The sequence below is a fragment of the Larimichthys crocea genome, chromosome XXIV, assembly GCF_000972845.2.
Source record: "Larimichthys crocea isolate SSNF chromosome XXIV, L_crocea_2.0, whole genome shotgun sequence".
NCBI classification, from domain to species: Eukaryota; Metazoa; Chordata; class Actinopteri; family Sciaenidae; genus Larimichthys; species Larimichthys crocea.
In genome coordinates this window covers 1,079,485-1,102,373 of record NC_040034.1, presented here as the reverse complement: position 1 = coordinate 1,102,373, position 22,889 = coordinate 1,079,485, and the positions used below count along the sequence as shown (strand labels likewise).

Here is a 22,889-nt window from a genome sequence, read left to right as displayed (position 1 = left end):
ACGCCTCATTCCAGTGCCAGTTTTCAAACAACTACCTCCTCTGGAAGATCTGCGGGATGCTGAAGAACGCATTGACAGCAATGATGCAGATTTTGAAATTCACGAGGATTCAACAAACAAGCACATATCTGTTAAGTACAATATTTTTCATGTTTTTTTTTAAGAAAACGAGGATCGGTTTTGGATTGCGCACCCAAAAATTAGTTAAAAACAAACAAAACTGTGTCCCCCGGTGTAGAGTCTTTCTAACGTTTATAGTAAGTTGTGACATTTCCCACAGCACGTAAAGGGGACATGAGGACCGTGGAGGGGGGGCGGGACTATGCAGATGAGCAGCCGTTGACTGAATAGATGCTGCCGGCCTGAGTGAGCGGAGAGGAGCGGGACACTTGCTGTGGAGGACGGACGGACTGACTGAGACACGCAGAGACACTCCGGAGACAAAACAAAACACAGACAGCTTCACTTCCACTCGAACCACGACGTCTCAACATGGCTTCAAAGTGTCCCAAGTGTGACAAGACGGTGTATTTCGGTGAGTAACAACCGGCGTTCATGTCACTTTTTCTGGGGTCATGATGGTGATGCCGCTCGTTAGCCTGGAGGTAACTGCTGCTGACAGGGATCGATCACTTGTTGTGTCACATATTACACACTATAGCTCATTAAATTACACTTTTACTGAACTGTGTGTCTGTTTGGATACAGAACACTTAATTCCCATTCATTAAAAACACACATTTACATGTTTACATGTGTTTTCAAAGCTGTTTTTCTGTGCAGTATGTTTGATATTATAATGCAAACCCTTCATGTGTGAAATCCACAGTATTCTTTGGGTTAGGTTGGGTTTTGTAAATGATTCACAGAGGCAAACTTTGGGAAAAACCTGCAAGTAAGAGTAAATATTTCATGTTTGCTTTAAGTTGACAAACTCCCCCATAAATGATTGATTTTGACGCAGATCTGTGCCATTTTTTTAAAATGTGTTTGTTGTGTTTGGGAGGCGTCCAAGCGTGGCAGTTGGCTTTGAAAGGATGCATGGATGAGATGAGATGAGATGGGATGAAGCCATCCACGGCCAAAGAGAGAGAGATGCCATATGCTGAGACTGCCCACTCGCTGGAGAAGATACAGCAAAACACCATCACCATAAACCTGAAAATATGCATCATCTTCCGCAAGATATGAAAATCTGGGTCCCTTGCGAGGATGTTTACACAGAGCAGCACGAACATAAACAAAAAATCTAGATTAAGCTCGCCTTGAACAAGCCTCGGTTTATTTTTAGGGGAAAGACGCTTCGGTTGTGTTGAACCGTGAGTAATCCTATGTTTACGTTTTTCTACATTTTGCATCATCAGAGCTGTCACGGAGTGGCAGGGGGGGTCAAAATCAATTACGCGAGTGGATGAAAGTCCTCTTACGTAACAGGAGCTGCTGCTGCTGCTGCTCATCCTGCGGGAGAGTCACCCCGGACTTTATACAGATTTCACGCACTCCTGAGCGTTCGTTATGAGCCGTAGCTTCTGAGCTCGAGAGATCCATCCTGACGGAGTTATTTTTGGTTGGGGTGTGTCTTTTGATGGGTGGTGAGCGCCTCGGGGCTGAGTCGACTCTTTAAAAGATGATGAATGGCTACTAGAAGCAGGCGTGGGTGGAATAGGGTGCGCACGTCAAACCGAGGGGAGGAGAAGGACGAGGAGGAGGAGGAGGAGGTGTTAATGACCAAATTAAAGTTTGAAGTCATTGCAAGGGAGTCTGTCAAACTCATGAGAAGGCATGGGAGAGGTCTGAAGCGTCAGTATGATGTCACATTTTGGATTTCAGCAGCTCCACCTACGTACGTCCTCCCTCAGACGCGACAAAGCCTGACCAGGGTGAAATTTACAAGTCTTGCAGTGCAGTTAAAGTGATAAAACAAAAACTGCTTCTGATCTACACAGGGACATGTGTTACTGATGCAGAAAATTGTCGACTTCCCGTCTTCTTCTTCTTCTTGTGGTGGTGGTGGTGGTTCTTCATGGTGTGCTGCTATATAGGGCAGTGATTGGCCCACCCTGCAGTTACCCACCTGGTCCTCCAGCTGGTGTTGCCCAATATTTTGGATTCAGCTTCTCCTTCCTCTTTACTCCCGTAAAAAAAAAAAACGTCATTTAACTTGGCGGCGGTGAGCCACTAAAGTAAAATGTTGACTTCTCTGAAGTTCTTCTGTGCGGGAAATCGGCATTGTTGCTTTTTCTTTTTAATTGTAGGGTTCACATTCCCAGCGTTACATCTGTTAGTTCCTGCGGTACAAGGATGCTTCGAATACACCGGGGACTCTCAGTGGAAACACGATGTTGAGTGTGCCATTGAGTCCACAACACAGCACGGCTCACTGAGTCTTCCCAGACCCGAATCCTGTGCCTGACAAATAAGAGCAATGCATCTTTGTGCAGCTAAGTGAATAAACGAGGACTTAATGGGAACTAATGGCACTCTGCTGTGAGTTTCTCTGGCCGTCTTTTCCTCTTCTTCAATCACTCGCTGCAGCCTCGGGCTCTGAATTCCTCTTCTTCCTCCCCCTGATTTTTTTTTTTCTTTAGCTACCAGGACTGGAAAGGGGGGAAAACGGGGTGAGATTGCTCGCCTTTATTTAAGCGCAGACTCTCAAAGTGCCTCACGCATTATAATGAGAAGTGACATCTCTATTCACACAGAGCTCTCTCTGTCTCCGTGCACGTTACGATACGTTTCCCACACCTCTTTTCGTCCACACAATACCTCCCTCTTTTATTCTGCCAATGCTGGACTACCCTGTTTCCCACTTTTGAATGCGCCTCGTCAGTTATGTAACATCATTTCTTGAGTCGCTGCCTCCTGCTCGCTGCCATTGCATAACCCGGGCTGCCAGCTACTGTGCGCCAAGTCAATGGAGCTCCTTTTTCGCTGCCTTTTTGAGGCACAAAATATGATCCCCTAATGGAGATGGCATTAAGCTCGGTGCTGAAAGTAAGACTGCCCACTCGCCTCCCCCCCTCTCCATCCACCCTGACACAGGTGAAGCCAGCTGAATGACCTGTTACATAACAGCAGAGGGACAAAGCTGGTTGTCTGCTTTCAAAATAAGGCTCGGGGGGGAATGTATCTGTGATTTCATGTGAGTTTTTAGTGTCGCTACTGAGTGGTCTTTACTTTAGTGAGCCATAAAGTGTGTAGATAAGCCCAGGTTGCACACACGTCCCATTCACGGTGCTGTTTTGCCCTCCAGACTTTGTTTACTTGCTCAGATTTGGTAATTTTTCTGGTTCATGTGCTTTTAAATACGTAACACTGTTAATTCTATGTTGTACAATGCTAAAAAACTGCAGTTCCTTAAACGTCCACTTGAGGTTGGATGCAGAATTGAGTTGATTTCCATAAGCTCCCATGTTAAAATGTCCGTAAACATGTTTACAGCCTGGTACAAAAAACAGTTTTGGTCTCTGTAGCTAATTTCCCCGTTCATGACAACTGTACTGAGGGTGAATTTATATACAACTCACCTGTTCACATTATATTAAGGCATAAAGTTATGCAGGATTACCAGAGTGGATGCTTTAATTGACAGGTTTTAGATCAGCCAGGAGGCGGAAGAAGCCAGACGGCCAAGATGGTGGGACGAGGTACTACAGTACCGAATCGTGAACAAGTTGAACTTGTCCTCTGTGATACTTTCTCTAGGTCAGAGAGTAGCTGATCAGTGTAAAGATGTAAACTCAGGGTACAAAGGATCTCTTTCAAACATTCACTCAGACTTTAAATCTGCACGGACCCGCTGACTTCATGCACAAACAGAGACGAGAGGAAGAAGATGACAGATCTGAGATCAGAGTCTGAGCTGACGTAGCTCGATAGCTGACAGCACCGTGAAAGTCTGAACACTTCATAACTGAACTGTCTTCACTTTCAAAAGGGAAATATTCCGTTTGACCATGTGCTCATCCAGACACAGTCGATTTTTATCACCCCGCTTTACGAGACTCAGATGATTTCACTCAGAGTAGTCTAAACACATCTAGATTTTATGCCTCTGTCATATGATGTCTACCCCTCAAGGGCTGATTATCCAATTACCAAAGGCAAGATCTGAAGGTGCCATTCGAGTGATACAGTCCTGCTTCATCGTTTGAAGACATGGTCCACTACTCTGTGAGCCAGTCATGCAGATTGGATCTTTTTGAAGTCCCTGTAGCCGGGACACGGTGTCCTGACCGGCTAAGGTGCAGAGCGGGGCAAAGCAGTCTCAGGGAAGTTCATGGAGGGCGAGCAAGTCGCTGAGGCAGGGAGCTGTGGAGTGGCGGTTTGCCTGCGGCTCCTCTGACCATCGCAGACAGGATGCGAGTTAACTGCAGCCCATTTACGTCAGCCGGCAGGATTCACGAGGTCGGCCTCTCTTATTCACAGAGGGAGGAGGGAGAAAGCCTGGGGAGGAAACCTCGCCTTGGCTGAGGCGACAGTCGACCTCCAGAGCTCAGTTTTGCCACAGGGTTGCATCAGCCACAGAGGCTGTTCCAGATCCATGTTTCCTTTTGGCTGTTTAGCATCGTTTCTCCACCCTTTGCACATCTCTATGTGAGCTCCACAGAGAGCTGCACGCATACATTGACCCTGAACTAATCGATTCAAATGTTTAACACACCACTGCCCGGGGTCAGATCTCTTTGAGCTCAGGGTGACTCTTTTTTAAACTCTTAAAAACATCTTTTTAAGTTCATATTGTTGATCATGTGTAAAGGTGTTGAATGTTACAGTGTACTAGTGCTAAACATTCACTGTTTTCTACCTTTTCAAATGTGAGGATGTGAGCTGTCGCCCTGAAATAACTCGTGAAATAAGGAAGCGTGACGTGAGAAATGAGAATCGGTGTTGCTGCCAACTTAGCGACTTATTCAGACTTATTCAAAAAAAGCAACTAGTGACAAATCTAGCGACTTTTTCTGGTCTCACTGGAGACTTTTCGAGACATGATCAGTTGCTGGCTGATCCAAGAAGAAAGTTTATTTGTAGTTATAAACGAGCCAATTATGCAAATTGATGTAATTTAGCCACTTCTAGGACAGCCAGTAGCTACTTTTCTTACTGAGGAGTTGACAACGCTTGGTGAATTCAATTCCTGTTGGGTTTTTCTAACTGCAATACATTTGAAGAGGATACAGCATGTTCTGGGAACTTGTCTTCAGCGTTTGTTTCTTATTTCATAGCATTTCATTCAATAAATCAGCCATCCACAACCACCTGGACGCAGACATGTATCGGTCCGAGGGTCATCTGCTACCGGGACGCACAAAAAGACAATTGATAATTCATAATTAGAGTCTGAGAGATCGGATACATCCGTCTGTGCCTCTTCACAAACATCACATGATAGGTTAACCCAAAGATTAAGCCCACAAACAAAATAATGGACTTAATGGGACCGGCTTGTTATGGAGTAACGAGCTCAGGGCTTGCACTCCTTCAGCGTGATGGTGAGTCATATTTTTTATGCACTTTATAGTTGTTTTTATGTCGATCGTATCATTTTATTTCATCATATTTATCCCCCTACACCTCGTTAAAATATTGTCTTAAATGAAACCGGTCCACGGCACAAAGAAGGTTGTAGGCCGCTGCAATAAATAAGTAGATCCTTAGATCATCAAAATTAATAACTACAATCACAATATCTAGAAAAATAAACCAAGCACACAATAAAATACGTGATGAATGAGTTTTGCTTCCTTGCCTGAAAACTCATTCAAATCCACTTCCCTTGGTGAGGTTGAATGCTCCTGTGTGCCTGCCTGAATGGCGATTGTCTGTTAAGTTAAGTAAAAGGTCACGAGTCCTCGAGGGCGTTTGTACTCCAGAGAACAGAATAGTAAGAGGATGCAGAGAAGGAAACACAGGCTCGCTTGTTTTTTCCTTTCTTACATTTCTCCTGAGATATGAAGCCGGCTTGTTTTTTTGTTTTCTAACTGAATGTTCCCTCCTTGTTTTTAGGTCCTCGAGTCAGTCAGTGCAGTCAGGTGTGGAGAGTTTATGAGGCCAAGAAATAAAAAAACACCCGCGTGGACTCAGCTGTCACAGATAGACGAAGAGAATGAGTGTGTGTGTGTGTGTGTTTTGGACGGGTTTATTGTAGGAAGAGCTGAACAGATGGGTCCACATTACCAGAGGGTGCAACCGAGCAGAGTCCAGCCGAGCGTGGTTTAGAGATATTCACACAAACATCGGTTACATCACGAACGTTACGACGACTTTAACAGTCATAAACCGTACATTTTTATATAGCGGCGGCATCTGTCGATGATCATTGTTTACCCTCATGCTTCATTAAAGTGTGCCGTACCGTACGCGTTACAGTCGTTGCTGATTTTATCTCTTCAGTCCGCCGCACGCCAAGCCAAGCACCGGACGTGGCGTTGTCCTCTTTGTCAGGAGCATTAGATTCCCCTCCCTCCCTCCTCACCCTGATCGAATTATTGAGCGATAAGAGAGCCACCCGTATGAGATTTCACAGCGGACGTTCCTGCAGCGTTGCACGCTGGTAGTTCAGCCGTCTAAATGTTGCTTGTTTGTCTTGTTTGTTAGACGTTAAGTGAGATTCCTCTTCCTCGACCCGAGGGTGAGTCTCAGCCCGTCGGCGTCGTCGGCTCTGGTGTTCAGAACACAGCTGCCCTCGTACTGTTGACAATTAAGCAGCCGTAATTAAGTCATTTGGAGAAAGTGGCTCGTTAATGTCTCCCCTCCGAAGACGCCTTGTTGCTTAACGTTCTGTCCAATTACAGTTTGTTTTGTAGGCCGTGCTCCCGTGCTGCTCCTCTTTTAGACCCGTCTGCACGCTGAGAAATAATCGGTTTCACTCTTAATATGATCTGAAGTGTAAGTGAATCATGTAGCAGAGCAAACAGAATGAATCAAATTAGAACCTGCTTGATGTATCTCAATCTTTGTAAGCAGAATGGATCGTCTCACCAACCCGGAATATCACGAGTCATTCGTTTTCAATGATACTGAATCTATTTGAAGTCGAATTACTTTTTTTTTTTTACCCTTTCCATTAGACGTCTTATGACTCTGATTTCCCAGCAATAATTCTCCTCATCAAAGAGCAAGACTGTCCCTGTCTAATTGTTCAGCATTGGCGCCTCATATTTCACGGATAACGATGGAAAAAGCTCAATTTTTCGTGAGAATGTTTGTCCCTATGACTTCCATTATGGCTGAACCCAGCGCTGCTTAAAGTGTGAATATGTTTTTTTCCCATATAGTGAGTTAAAAGCGTTGAGTGCTGCGTTTGTTTCATGCCAGCGGTAGCACATAATGCTGCCGTAATGCCATTTTCGTTGGGCGTCATGTCCATTTTTATTGTTCACTTGAGCCTGTTTGGTAATTTCCTGGCCCCAAATCAACTTAACTGAGCAGAGGTGGGTGGAGTACCACCGCTCGAGCACATCAGATGGTGCACTCCACCGTTCTGACTCTTAAAATGTGCCATCTCACCACAAACCGGAGCTCCAACGGCAGCATTCTTGGCTTCAGTTAACCATCGCGCACACACAGACTTCTTCCTCTTCTTTGATTAGTGCTTCACTAAAAAACGAGCACTTGTAAACACTGAGGTTAAATCAGTGAGAAGAGGAGTCAGCAGCAGGCTGTCTGAGTGATTTAAACCATATTGACGATGCAATCAGAGAACCGCAGACTGAAGGGCTTAGAGCAGGAATTTATAAATGAAGTTAAGCTGCTTACAGTCGTGCAGGTATCAAATGGTTTTTGTGGTGATGACCTCTAAGCACCGCTGTTTCAGTTTCATCTCACCTGGAGCTCACTGTTCCAGCAATAACACCACCTGCCAGTCAGTACTTTAGATGAAAAATTAACATTTTAAAGACATAACATCATTTCAATAATGATATGATACTGTAAAGTCTCACAAATCCAACAGCAACCACCAGAGATTAAACCAGTGTAGCTGTTTGAAGTGATTCTACTTGAGTTTCCCCTCGAGGGATCAATTAAAGTATCCATAAATAACAACTTTTATGTACGTTATGTACAAAAAAACATGCTTTACAAGCAAAGAAATCCTCTAAGGGTCATTGTAACTGATGATGATAACAATAATAATTGTAGAAAGAATGAACAGCGTATCCGTGAAGCCGCCATGCTGGTAGTTCTTCCCTTTTCGCCTCCCGAATAATCTAAAACTTGGCAAAGTCTTGGATCATCTGTGGACCTGAGGCCTGGTTGCTCAAACAAACCATCTGTAACGGCACCTACCTGTCAATCGAAGCGTCCACGCTCTTAATCCTGCATAACTTTAAGCCTTAATATAATCTTAACAGGCGAGTTGTATATAAATTCACCCTCAGTACAGTTGTCATGAACGGGGAAATTTTCTGCTGTGAAGTTGGACATTTGAACATGAGGACTTATGGAGATTGACTCACTTCTTCTGGAGCCAGCCTTAAGTGGACGTTTGAGGAACTGCAGTTTTTTTTGGCACTTCCACATTGGCTTCAACTTGATTGACTACCACGTGCTGTGAAACGGCGATGTTTTCTGAGATGGTTAAATTGATCTTCCATCCAATCCCATGGATCATCTCCAGGATTCATATCATCATCGACTACACGTTGGCTGCTGTGGTTAAGGAAGGCGCGAGACCTCGAAGTTGAGGTCAGATAACACAGAGTCATCAGTTGGATTTAAGCTCTTTAAGCCACCCAGATTCAGACTTATCCTGGAAGTTAATGTTCTGTATTAAACTGTTTCTCATAATATCAGAGGAGGTGATCTCAGGGGAAACCCTTTTGAATCACTTCATTTGAGATTGATCTCAGGCACAAACGTCGGGTGAGATGTACTACAAGTCCTCAGCGGTGATTTCCCCCAGCTGTGCAACTGTTTACATTCAATCAGAGGGGGGAATCCTTTGTTGTGTGCTTTTGAGGCAGTGAAATTGCAGCTTGTCGTGAGAGAATTGGCTGAAAGGATTTGGCACATCCTCATCGATGTTGACAATGTAGATGTGAACATCCGGAGAGACTTCCCTGTGAAAAAAAAAAAAAAGAGGAGCTTGTTTGTTTACACAAGTGGGTGCCTCCAGCCTCAGGTTAGCTGCCGTAATGAGATATAGGAAGACTCATCTGTGCCCACACGTTTGCTATTTTTGGGAGACGAAGAACCGAATCAGTCCGTCAGTGCAGCGGTTACATAATTCTTCTTCTTCTGTTTGTTTATTTATTAGAATTATGATAAAATTATGCACATTTTATTTAATTGTTCGTGGCTATATGAAGGATAATAAGGATTGAGGCTCACATGAAGCTTGGGGGGGTATTAACATCTGGGCCAGAAGCAGATCTCCTCCACCTCCCCCACCCTATAACTCCCACAGCACATAATACAGACAGACAGGCTCTTAGAATAACTGCCCTTTAAAACAGTGAGCTGTTAAACCGTGGACTTTGTTACTGCACACGTACAGAGGAATGACGACACACCGGCCAGGCCCTGACGTCTGTTTCCAGTCATACGTGGAGTTTTCGAATCTGTCTGGAGATGCACTAAAAAACTCAACAGTGAGGACACTCCTGCAGTGTTTTTAATAGTGTGAAGGTGTCAGGAGCTGTAAGGAGTCGTATGGGTACCTTCAGATTTAAGAGGAAATTAATCACACCCACTCACACTTAAGAACAGACAAGTTAATCCACGCCTGGGTCCTTTTCTATTCTCTCTTTAAACTTCGCCCAGAAAAGATAGCTGAAGACATCTTAAGTGCACCTGCGGACGCCAAAAGTTGGATGCGCTAAAAATGTCTTCCAGGGGTGAAATATTTCAGGAGAATTGGAGAACTGAAAGAGATTGAAGTGTCTGAAGTGTAGGAGGCGAAAATAGTTCAACTGTACTTTCTTATAGTCCAAATTCAAGCGCTGTAGGCAGTTGAGCGGTCAGTAGATCAAGTTGAATTGTTGGTTGGTGAGTAAGCAAGTAGCTGAGCTGTAGTTGAACTGTTTACAGTGTTAATAGTTGAAGTGTTAGAGCTGAAAGCAGTTGAAGTCTGTTTAATTGTGACTGTGTTTGTAGCGATTGAGCTTCTAGCTTTAACCTCTGAGGCTGTAGGGAGTTGAATTGACAGCTTGTCTGAAGTACTGAAAGTAGCTGAACTGACAGTTAAAGAGCAAGAGGTGAATGTGTAAGAGCTGAAAGCAGTTGAAGTGTCACTAGAATTGTTGATATGACAACTGAAGTTGAAGCGCCAGAGGCAGTTGAACCATCTCCACTCTTAATAGTCAAAGTGTCAGTTGAAGTTGAAACACTAAAAAGGATCGGACGTGTTTTGAAGTGCAAAAGGTGAAAGCAGTTGAACTGTCTTTACCTATAGTTGTATTTTATGTATTTAAGCACTAAAAGTAGTTGAACTGTCAGTCAAAATGAAAGTAGCTGAAGTGTCAGTAGATGTCTCAACCTTTTTAAAAGCAAGGTGAAACACAGTTGAGAGTAGTTGAACTGTAATTGAAAATGATAAAAGCAGTTGAAGCTGAAGCATTGACAACAGTTGAACTTTATTTTCTGTTAACAGCTGAAGTGTTTTATGTAAGCAGTGACAAAAGCTTCTGATCCCATTCATACATTTCCTCTTTAACTCTCGGTGGTCGTGTCTGGAGGTTTTGTGGCCATCCTCCGATCGAAGAGCAGATCATTGATTTGAAGTGATTTATTGTCTCCGACGCTTCCTTTTAGGAGTGATTGAACATTTCACGTCCACGTCAGCATTCCTCTGCTCTCCTGCAGTGTTGATGGGAGGTCTCACTCTCCAGGGCCTTGTTGTTGGCCATTTGTCTCAGTGTTTAATTGACGGGGAGGACTGACAGTGAAACTGATTGGAGAGTAAACAGAAACCTCTTCGGGGAATAGAAGCGTTTTCCACACGATACCCGCAACATCGTTTTTTCGTCACTCGCATCAAATCAAATCAAATTTAACTAGAAGGAAGTTCATTGAAAACGGCACAAAGAAGCATTATGATGCACACAAACACGCACAAATCATTAAAGGAACAAAGAAAAGCTGTGTTAGGCGACGCTCATGCAAGACTGATTATCTGTACTGCTTGTTTTTTTTTTTTCCTCAAGACGGTTCAATTACTTTTAGTGCTTATGTACTTTAAACATCTTTTTTTTTCTAATGCGATAGGTGATTAAAATCCAACTTCAACTGCTTTAGCTTTCACACCTAGACCCTTCAAACCCTTTCAGTGCTTCAGCTTCAACTGACATTTTAACTGCTTTCATCTTTAACACGCCGAGTTACAGTTCAACTCACCGTTAAAACTGCTTTTATGGTTCTGCCGACACTTCAACTACTTTCGTCTCTTACATTTTGAATGACAGTTCGACTACTATTAGTTCTTATATACGTACAGTTGAACTTTAAACATCTTTTTTTCTGATGCAAAACGTGATTAAAATCCAACTGACACTTCAACTGCTTTCAGCTTTCACACCTAGACACTTTCACTTCAGCTACTTTCGTCTCTTACATTTAAACTGACAGTTCAACTACTTTTAGTGCTTTTTATATATACAGTTCAACTTCAAACATATTTTATTTCGAATGCTAGAGGTAATTACAGTTCAACTGCTTTCAGCTTTTACACTAACCCTAACCCGGACACTTCATACTCTTTTGCTGCTTCATCTTCATCTGACACTTTTTAACTATCAACAGTGGAGACGGCTCAACTGCCTCTGACGCTTCAACTTCAATTGTTTCATTAACAATCCTACTGACATTTCAACTGCTTTCATTTCTTGCTCTTTAACTGACAGCTACTTTCATTACTTCATACAAACTGACAATTCAACTCCCCTGCATCCTTTTTAGTGCTTCATCTTACAGTTAAACTGCTTTCATCTTTTTTTACAATTACAGTCTCAACTGTTACACCTCACCTGACAGTTCAACTGCTTTTATTGTACTTTTACACTTTTATTTACTTATATTTTGTCTTCCTGTTTTGTTTTTTTCTTAAATCTCGACTATCTGATTTTAATTTGCTTCCTTCCAGCTTTATGGTACAGACGGGAAAGTAGCGAGCGAAAGGACGTGAAGGAGGAAGTAATCGTCTGTGTGTGTGTGTGTGTGTGTGTGTGTGTGTGTGTGTGTATATGTTTGTGTGTGTGTTTTTGACTTCTTGACTGAGGGTATGTAGGAAACAGACTCCAGTATCCGGCTATTTGTGCCCTGCCTTGATAAGAGAAGGTGTTTCCTCCGCTGCCTGCGCGACTCCTTAGGGTCCATTGTGTGGAAGCAGCAGGGATTTATTATTGGAAAGGGTATAATTAGGGTCCCTCGCTTGTCTGGAGGGGCGGTCCTTTGAGGAGAAAAGAGAAAAAAGGGGGACGGAAATGGGGTTGAAGGGCTGTCTGCAGCAGGATGGGTCTACTGTTAACTGGGGGAGGGGTGTTTGTATGTTTGGAGGGGGAACACAAAGGATCTGGGTTACATGTGGGCACTCCCCGCTGCTCCAGCTGGACTCGGGCTCACGCCACTGTCTGTCTATCCCGCGATGACATCATCGCCGCATCCTGTTGGGCACACACAGTGTCGCTCAGTATCGTTGGCACGATGACGGGATTTCCCGCGGGAGGCACACATCAGCCCAGATATGAAGCACAAGCTAATCATTATTCTGGAGAGTGAAGCAATGAGAGACGTCAACACTACATTATATATATACAATCAATGGAGAAAATAAAGCCCTTTTGTTTTGTGAATGTTTGCGCTCACCCTACGTCCCTCTCTGTCCTCTCTGTCCTTTGTCTTTCATGTGCAGCTGAAAAGGTGTCATCGCTGGGGAAGGACTGGCACAAGTTGTGTCTCAAGTGCGACCGCTGCAACAAGCTCCTGAACGCCGGAGGCCACGCTGAGGTCAGTAAGACGCCACCGGTGACAGTACAACACCGTGCACGGCTCATACAAACAGAGAACAGTCAAAGAAAGTAACTGAGTACATCTACTCAAGTTTATGTCTTTAGACTTCACTCCACTACATTTCAGTGGTAAATATTAAACTTTCTACTTCACTGCTGTACATTTATTTCAAAGCTTTAAACGCCAGGACTCACTGTTTATATATTTAAGTACCAGAGTTTACTAAAAAAAGGTCAACTTTAAATGAAGACTTTAGTTTCTCACTAATTAATGCTCTCTGTTTTACACTGTGTTTTCATTTTATGTATTGAAATGGTCAGTTAAGTTTCTTATCTTAATAATTTTACAATAATATGTGTGATAAGTACATTTTGCCACTAAAACTTTCAATATTTCAATAGGGAGCTTAAAATAAATAGATTTACTTAATTGGAAGATCTTAATACTTCTTCCATTACTGGCAAATACAATTGGTATATAATTTTCTGTTGTTTTATGGTTAATTAATCAGCTGTTTAGTCTAAAAACTGGCAGAAAATTATAAAAATGCTCATCATAGTTTTCCAAAGTGTCGTCTTCTAAAAGCTTCAATGATTTAAAACACAGAAAATTGTTAATTTGTTAATTTGTGAGTTACACACACAGCTTCTTGTTTAAACACAAAACTCCCTGTTGACTGTCAGTCTACCTATAAACAATGTAAATAAATGTTCAGGTTTTAAAGAAAAAGACACAAAATATGGGTGTTAAATCTGCAACTAGGGCAGTCATGTGGACTCTCTGTATAGCTGTGTGCATCGAGCACGTCACTAAACATTACCCCGGGGTGGGAGTCCAGTTCCCACTGAGGCCATTCATGCTCGCATTATATGCACTCATTGATGCTGCAAGGCACTAAAAGTGTCCGCCCAAATGGCTTCATGCTGCTCTGCCCTGCTGAACCGACTTAATGGGTTTCTATTTTAGGTAGTTATGTTGTTGTTTTTTCTTTGTAAGATTTGAGTACAGTAGTGACGATCACATGGAATCAAAGGTCAGCAAACTCCATAGCGTTGTTTCTTTACAGTTTATTGACTGTGCTTGTGAAATCCAACAAGAGGAAGTCAGCGCTGACCGGTCGTGTATTGACACGCTTGTGGCATGTTCGATGTTTCTAGGAAAGAGCTAAATCTCTTGACACACGTGTGTAGTGTACGAGGCACTATGAAAAATATTTAGGGTTATAGATGTAGAGACGACATGCTGTCGTTGGTTGAAGAGGTGTAGATCTTTGGGCTAAGAAGTCAGCAAGGCCATTAGCTCACTCACTAATGGGACAATAAGTTTGCACAGTTAGATCAGACCAAGTAATTATTTGATTGGACAAGAATCGTTCCATGAGTGCTGACATAGATATATAACAGCACTGGGACTTTTAACTACATGTCTCACTCAGCTTCAAACCCTTCAAGTGTTTTGAATTTGTTTCACTAAGAGTCGATATAGATCTTGAATTGGAGAGATGAACATTTTTCCACAATTAACAATAAAACAAAACTATGACCGGTCGTCAGACGAGGACGAAAGGAAGGAAAGAAGACTTAATAATACTTCAGCGCAAACCTCAACCAACTCAGACCAATCAGCAGTCCCACCAGGATTTCAAAATGACTATTTTTGTGGCAGCATTTTCTCATTTCTCAAGAATTTTGCGCCCTTTTTTTGTTGTTTTCTTTACTTTTAAGCTGCGTCAAAAAGTCTAAATAGGCTTAATAAGACAAAAACAAGGCAGACAGATTGAGAAACACTTTTTATTTTCTGTAAGAATCTTAACATTAGTACTGGAGTGTAAAAACACATTTCCCACAGAACTGAGTGAGGCGAGATAATTAACCAAAACAAACAATCAAAATTGTTAGCAGTCACCCATATGCACAAGTGATTCCAAGTTACACAGGCTACAAAATAGTTTCCTCCGCTTGCATGTAAAATTGCCGGATATTGTTTCGTCGGTCATTTGTCGATATATATGACTGCAGGTAGGACTTGTTAGTAGTCGCCATCACTAACTAACGTTCCCACGGCGTTGTGTGAAAATGGCTGCGTGTGTGTGTCAAACAGGTTGTGTAGAAGACACATCTATGGCAGAGCCGTTTATTTGATCTATAGTGGAAAACACATATGTGTCGTGGGCAAGGGGCGGCATGTTTAGTTATTTTGCAATAATTGTGCGACATAGTAGGAAATATGCAGCCTTGGTAATCCACGCGATCGCAAAATCGCGAAAAACTGGAGGGACTGAATTAGAGCAAAAACAAAGCTAACACCGTGAGGTAAACAACATGGACTTGAACTACTTTTAGACTCAGGTCTGAAAAATATAAAAACGTCGACTGAGCCTCACTGATCAAAGCTACTGTTCAGGAAGATGTCGACATGTTGGCAACAGTTCAGTCCCAACAGAACTCTTTGTGTTGGCGGAGCCGAATAAATAAACAAATCATCATGTAGTTTATAGTGATAAGTGAAAAACAATCAACAATGCTTGCAGAACTGTTGTATAAAAACAATATAGCACTCGAGGTCGTGACGTTATACTGAATATCAGCACGGCTGTGATTAACTTCAAGGTCACAGCCGAGCTGATATTCAGTTTAACTAACTAAGTTAAACTCCGCTTCGATAGCTTCATTCATTTTGGGCTCTTTGTCTTGTTATTCAACTGAAAATCGGCACAGTTGAGATGGTTTGCTATGAAGAACTTGTGAACTCTCCACTGATTTTTAGAAGCTCGTGTCTTATGACTGGAAAATTATTATTATTTTTTTGTTTAATGTTTGTCATCATATGAGATATGATGTTTTTTTTTCCATCACGTCGCAGAACTTTGCACAGGAAATTGCTGAGCTCTTGCCTTTTTCCTGCCTTGTTGTGTGTCTGGTTGCATCTGTCAATACGAGTCGTCCTTTTTAGATTTAACCCCGTCGGTTTACATCTGTTTTCCTCTCTCTCTCTCTCTCTGTTATGTAATCCCACTGCAGTGTCACGTCTCACTGTCTGGCACCTTCACCCTCGGGGTTTTCTTATCGCTCCCTGTTTTTTTTTTTGACCCAGCCAACAATTCAATTCTCACTGTGGGATGGGTGAATATGACGCACACACCTTTTCTCAGTCTGCCGCTCTTTTCTCAACACAAAAGAGGATGTGATCTCAGCGTTTCCCCGTCTCCCTGCGGACCTCAAAAGGATGCTGCTCTGCGGTTTTAATCTCTGCGTGATTACAGTAATGTAGTTGCCTCTCTCGGCCCACCATCCTCTTCTCTCCATGGACGGCCAACCAAATCACGCCCCGGGGCTGCAGCGCCATGCTGCCATGAAGCCGGACTTTAGTAGGCAAAAACTCAATACTCGACCATCGTCATGGAAACAGAGAGATGAAGAGGAGAAAGGAGGCGTTTAAAGGGGGTGTGGTTTTAGCCGGGGAGGGCGTTTGATGTCATCTCAGGGCTGGTATGCAAAAGGTTTTGACCCTCAGAGAAATCCTTCTTTAAAAGGAGTCTGAGGGCAAGACGAAGCCCTCTGTGGTCTGTCATCCGTGGGCCATCTCATAACTCAAGTGGAATCAGAACGTGGAGGTTAAACCTCTAGACGAAATGTTCAAATTTCACACCTTAAGGATCTTTACTTTCCTGTGCTCAGCTAAACTTCATGTGCCCATGAAGCATAATGTGATCCGGCTGAAACTGCTAATAAACAAACCTTCATGTTCGCAGTTTCTAAAGTCAGGAATGAGCTTTGAAGCTTAATCTATAAATCTGCTGAGAAATTATATTTAAAAAAAAAAAAGGTTAAAATGCTCATGATCATCATATTTCGACTGTTTTATTATAACCCACCAGTTTCAGTGGATAACATGGCGCAGTGCAGAACTCTGTTTCTGTTTTTATCACTAAAAATGGGAACTTAAAATAATTTACAAAGTTCTTCCTGAGGAAATACTAAAAAAAAACCTTACTAACCTCAAAGTCGACGTTATTTCAGACTCATTTTGTCAGTCTTCACACAAGTGACCACAAAATGAACTTTTTATCAGTCTGTAATTGGTGGCGTGACATAAATGTGTCATCCTTTGTACAGATATTTTGTTAAAACTTCAAATAGTTTCAGTTTCAAACAGTTTTGTTGTTGTTTTATCATTTAAAGTGTCTTAAGGACACCTTAAGGGTTCCCATCTATCCATTTTCTGCAACTTATCCTCATCAGGTTAACGGTGGGGCTGGAGCGAGAGGCGGGGTACACCCTGGACAAGTCGCCAGCTCATCACAGGGCACAATTTACCTTTTAACATACCCGGAGAGAACCCACGAAGACCTTGAGCCCCAGCCGAGGTTCAAACCGGGGATCTTCTTGCTGTGAGGTGACACGGCACCATCCAAGATAGTGTAACATTGTCAGACTCGTGACGGACAGTGCCAACCAGAGATCGCAACTCAACCACAGATACTTTGGATTCATTAAACTCGTAGCAGTTAACGTAGCCTTTAGAAAAACGTCTGTTTTTATTTTTTCTGCTTTATTTCTTGTGATGCTTTCAGTACTTTAGGCCTCCGTCTGTCGTCCACAGCACAGCAAAGCTGTGAAGTAGAGGTGGAAGTTAATTGTGGATGAGGAGAGGAGCAGGTCAGGAAAGAAAAGAGACATGAATAATCGGAGGAGGCAGATTTCCATGTCAGGATGTTGAAAGTTAACTGCTGGGAAGAGAGTGGGCCGTGCAGCGATGGATAATCCATTTCAAGGGTCCCTCTGCCGCTTGGCGTCTTACAGCCAGAGCCGCGGCGATGCCGTACAGTCGACTCTTTAACAGACAAACTTGACAATGTGAGCCCTGTGTGTCCCGTCCTGAGAAAGTCATCAGTGCTCAGTCGTGGCTTCACGGATCTCATAAATGCCAAACAGGAAGTGTGAAAGGAGCGCACGGCTGCTTTAACAGTAGCCGATCCTGTCACGGGTGATGCATTATTAAAGGTGAGGGAGCAATCCTTTTTTTTTTTCTGCCTCACCGTCTTCTGAGGGGAAAAGGAGCTCATGTGGCCAAAGCAGAAGGGATTGTTGGTAGTATGTCCCCTTTTTTTTCCCCTTAACTACCCAAAGCTTGGCGTCTTGCCCCATCGCTCCCGTTGTCTTGGTTCTCTTCTGGGCTCCGGACCACCTTGGCTTCCAGCCCTGATCTCCGCTGAAGAGAGCTGATCACATGCTCCTGCGGTGAGCGCCGCGTTCCCAGCATGCATCAGCAACAGGCCATCGATTGCCTGGCTGGTGGAGAAGTGTAAGAGCTTCTTGGACACAGCCGGTGTCGTCATTGTGTGTTTTTAAGTACAAGTTTCTGGACACACCTCATGTCCCACCCAAAAAAATCAAAATATGATGTCGGGAAAATGCGTGAAAAGTCCGACTTCTCATCACATGGCGGCTCTCCCGTCTGCGTCATTGTGTTTTTCTGAATTCTTACATGCCTGTTGAGTCAGTTTTGTTTTTCTCTCCTGCAGCACGACGGGCGGCCTTACTGCCACAAACCATGCTACGCCGCCCTCTTTGGGCCAAAAGGTGAAGTACATGTTGTTTTATTTAACTCAAACTCATTCATAATGTGTGTTTGTCCACACTTTGTCTATACTCTCTCATTGTAGTTGATCTACTCCCACCATGTAAGAAGGAGCTCTACCACAGACCAGCATGACTTTCTTCTATATATTTCTATTTTCTTATCCTTATTTCTCTCATTAATTACCAATATCTGTTCATTTATTGATTAAATTATGCATTAAACATGTATTTATTTTATTTTCTAATGAAATACTTCATATATTATCTGTTTAATTCAGCATTTATTCATGTTTTTATTCATTTATCGACTCAAGACGTCACTTGAAACGTCAGTTGAAGTCGATGCTTCATGTCAAACGTTTCCTCCTCTGTGTAGCAGTGACTGATTGTTTCTCCGCCTCCTCTCTCTCCTCTCTACCTGTTTCAAGGTGTGAACATCGGTGGAGCTGGCTCTTACGTGTACGACACTCCAGCCAACAACAACCCGTCTCCCACCAGCGTGGATTCAGCCCCCAAAGCTGAGGAGAAGCGAGTGTTTGCGCCGAAGGCAGCGTCAAAAGGTGAATACAAAACAAAAAAAATGTCAGCACGTATTTCAAAGTATCGACTGTCATGACGTGACTCGATCGAGGCGTTTTCACGAAGGCTGCTGACTCAACGATAAGAACATCGATACACTTCAGTGTTTTTGGGGGATTTTCTCAGACGTGTTAGATGTGCTGTGTGTTTTCCAGGAAATCCGTCAGCAGGAACAAATGTGGTGTTTTCTGTCAATTTATCTCGGCTGTGCACATTTCTAGTTAATGGCTCTTTTCCAAACACGTGGTCACTGACGCAGAACACTCAAAGATTCAGGATCTCGTAACCTGCTCAATCAGAATAATAATATTTGGACATAAAGCCCGGATAGACCGCCTGTTTGTCTGAGCATCTTCGGTCCCGTCGCTCTTCACGCGAAGGAGTTACTTTAGATTCTGAGCTCAGTTATTGAGGCTCAAACATCAGAAATGTTGTTTTATCATGTACAATATATCGATAAAGTCAGAGAAAAATAAAGAAAAGACAAATTAATTGATGCTTTTATCACCTCGAGGCTCGATCACTACAAATTGTCTGGAACTCTGCAGCCAGAGTACTGACAAACACCAGACGGAGAGCTGATATAACTCCCGTTTTTTAAAGCCTTGCACCGACGTATCTTTCAGACATGCATCGAGCAGGTCAGTCAGATCCTCGTTAGACTGAATCTGTGTTCTTTCCTTTGTTGTTGTTTTTTTTGGTGATTGTCTGGTAAAGTCTGTTGGAGTGTTTTTGCCTCGTGGCTCCACCTGCAGTCCTCAGCTCAGCACTGCATGAACCTTCACCAACCTCCCGTGATTGGCTGTTAAAGGAGGGAGTGAATGAAGTGTTTTAACTTGGCAACCAGAGTATCTAATTTGGCAAATCTGCCTCGTTACTCAACAATTCCCTCCTGAAACATATAAAACGTGTTTAGTACTCTGGCCTAATGCTGTTTTTATACCTCTGCATTATTACTGTGCTGGATTTCACACCCAAGGTGGAAAGATTAGTGGCCTCATTTATTGCTGAATCAGTTTTTCCAATTTCCATGATCGTAACGTGTCTGTTATGTGTCGGCAGCTGGCGGCATCACCACTTTTTCCGGAGAGGCCAACCTGTGTCCCCGCTGCAACAAGAAGGTGTATTTTGGTGAGTAGTTCCACACGGATAAGGGGATACGGTGTGAAACTGCAAAGTGGTTGCCATGGTGTCTCACAGGTGTGTGTGTGTGTGTGTGTGTGTTAATAGCTGAGAAGGTGACATCACTGGGAAAGGACTGGCATCGACCATGCCTGCGCTGCGAGCGGTGCAGCAAGACTCTGGCTCCAGGCAGCCACGCAGAGGTGAGAACAACAAACACAAGAAGAAAATTCTGCGACAGAAAAACAACTCCTCTGACATGAAATCTATTTTTATGAGGCTGATTATGTCACAGAGGAGTTGATTAAACAATATAATTGCATTTAAATGAGAGGAAATGTGTCTACAGCCACATTCAGCTCCTTCTTTCTAACAAAGATCACAATATGTAAGTAGATTTAGACAGGTTTATTGCATATCGTGGATGAAGGTGAACCAGCAGGGAGTCGAGACTCGTGAGTGTGGGAGCCGTCACTTCATTGCTGTATAGGATTAGAGCCTCAGTGGTTCATTTGTCTGAATGAAAGAAAAAGAAAATATAATCCAGAACACGGCGACACGCCTGGTCTTCATTCAAACCTCCACTTGCTACCTGTAGCAGCCCACGTTGAATTTAAATCCCTCCTCCGATGAATGACGCCTGGCTCTGACTCCAAACTTTTCTTGTCTGTTGTTCCCCTTGTTGGGGGAACGTCTACACTACCAACACCTGGACTTGATAAATCCATCCCCCTCTACAACTGTCAGTGTTTGTTGCTTGTTTCGCTTTGGATAAAAAGCATCAGCTAAATATAAAAGTCAAAGAGTGAACCGATGAGGTGTGCTTGAGTACTTTAGGTGCATTCATGGTGCAGTCTTTGTTCCTGAACCTTATAAAACTTCATATAAACACAAATAAAAACAATATATATATTAGTTTATTGCTCCTAAACGCCCTTCTTGTTATTATCGTGTTAACGTTTGTCTGTTTTTTTATATTCCAGCATGACGGTCAGCCTTACTGCCACAAACCATGCTATGCTGTTCTCTTCGGGCCCAAAGGTAACCGCTAGGTGGTGCTGTCGACCCACCAATTATCAGCTACACTTTGAACCAGAATGTCGTTTGTCTGAGCGCTCTGCTGCTGCTGCACAACGAGTGTTAGTCAAGAGTCATTTCATCACACGACAGATTGTTGAGCTTGTGCAGGAAATGTTTTGCAACCCTCTTCCTTGCTCATGTCGTACCTTCTCTTACCCGACAACAACAACAACAACAACCCTCTGCTTCTCCCTGTGCTTCTTCCTAGGCGTGAACACTGGTGGTGTGGGCAGCTACATCTATGAGAAGGAGCCCAGTGCAGTGACCCAGCCTTGAACCTTTTTTGTCCCCTCAGCCCTCGTCCCTCTTCTCTACACAAACACTGACCATCAAACCACAGTATTATTATTATTATTGTTGTTATTATTTGTAGCCTTTTCTCCTGCTCCCTTCCTTTTATTCTGACCCCGGATCACATTTAGCATGGACGCGTGTTATTATGTATCTGCTCCAGGAGAGCCCTCCTCAGCACAACCACACACACACACACACACACAATTTAAACCATGTTTACATGTACATTCATGCATTAAATGTCACCATAGAACAAAAAAAGAATCTGAAATTTGAATTTTCTACCCTGGAAACGGCACGATTGTCCGTTTTTCTCTTTTATTTTGGACGTGATGTCAATGGAAAAGTGATTCTCAGGTGCGGAAAGGTTCACTGTGGGTCGAGGTGGTGCACGGGTGGTGCTCGGGAGCACGTTGCCAATAAATCTGTATTTTTACAAATGCCATATTTGTAGTTTGGCCGCCTGACGATATTCCTTATATGGGGGGAAAAAAGTGATATTTGTCCTGACATGTTGTAAAGGTGGGAAAGTGGGCGACTGTTACACGAACACATCCATCAGGCTGGATTTATTTTACATCCGTTAGAGATCTGAATATTAACATGCTAATGAATAACACTATTCTTAAAGTGAGGCAGAATACGGGTGGAGTTTTGGGACGTGTATTTATTTACTTTAAATCAAGGCCTTTAAACTGATCTTGGAGGTTAAAACACAAGGCGATGTAAGCTGTATAAATCTCTACGATCAAGGTTTTTATTGTTCTTTTCAAAAGAAATAACCCTGCTGTTGTTATTTTTTCCCCGAGAGATGACGAGCTATTTGAAGTATTATATTTAGCAGAAACAGTAGCTGTAGCTTGAAGACACTGCGGACAAGTCATTCTGTAAGAATGTGCATCCTCGTATTATCGTATGACTGTTACTGTGTTTATTACCTGTTGTACATCAGAGTAGGGCTTCGTAGACACTGTTTGTAGAGCTGAGACGCTGCACTTCAGCCCTGCTGCGTTTTTGTCTTTTTAATCCCTCGAATAAATATTTCAGAAACTGTTATTGTTCGGCTGGTTTCTGTGGTTCTGTTGTCTCCTTTTACAGGTACTGGTTCTGTTTCACTCCCTGTACAAACTCCACAGAGAGTTTCAGAGCGTGAAACGTCATTACTAAAGCACACACACGCCTTAGCGAGCTTTCCCCTCAATGAATCACTCGGCTCATTCATCTCAGGTCCGTTCTGACTGTCACAACTGTAACGCAGCGTGTGTTTTATGATGCAGAAAAAGC

General features: G+C 43.0%; 1 protein-coding gene across 1 annotated transcript; it reads left to right on the top strand.

Moving 5' to 3' along the window:
* Positions 1-352: 352 nt before the first annotated feature.
* Positions 353-22,661, top strand: crip2 (cysteine-rich protein 2). Its single transcript, XM_019268348.2, has 8 exons — positions 353-535; positions 12,851-12,945; positions 18,473-18,530; positions 18,959-19,090; positions 20,172-20,240; positions 20,340-20,434; positions 21,215-21,272; positions 21,520-22,661. The coding sequence occupies exons 1-8, from the start codon at positions 493-495 to the stop codon at positions 21,585-21,587; spliced, it is 618 nt and encodes a 205-aa protein (XP_019123893.1). The 5' UTR covers positions 353-492; the 3' UTR covers positions 21,588-22,661.
* The last annotated feature ends 228 nt before the right edge of the window (positions 22,662-22,889 follow it).

Coding starts and splice junctions, on each gene's coding strand:
- crip2 (XM_019268348.2), top strand. CDS start 493: ATGGCTTCAAAGTGTCCCAAGTGTGACAAGACGGTGTATTTCG. Junction 536..12,850: donor TGACAAGACGGTGTATTTCG/GTGAGTAACAAC, acceptor TTTCATGTGCAG/CTGAAAAGGTGTCATCGCTG. Junction 19,091..20,171: donor GCCGAAGGCAGCGTCAAAAG/GTGAATACAAAA, acceptor ATGTGTCGGCAG/CTGGCGGCATCACCACTTTT.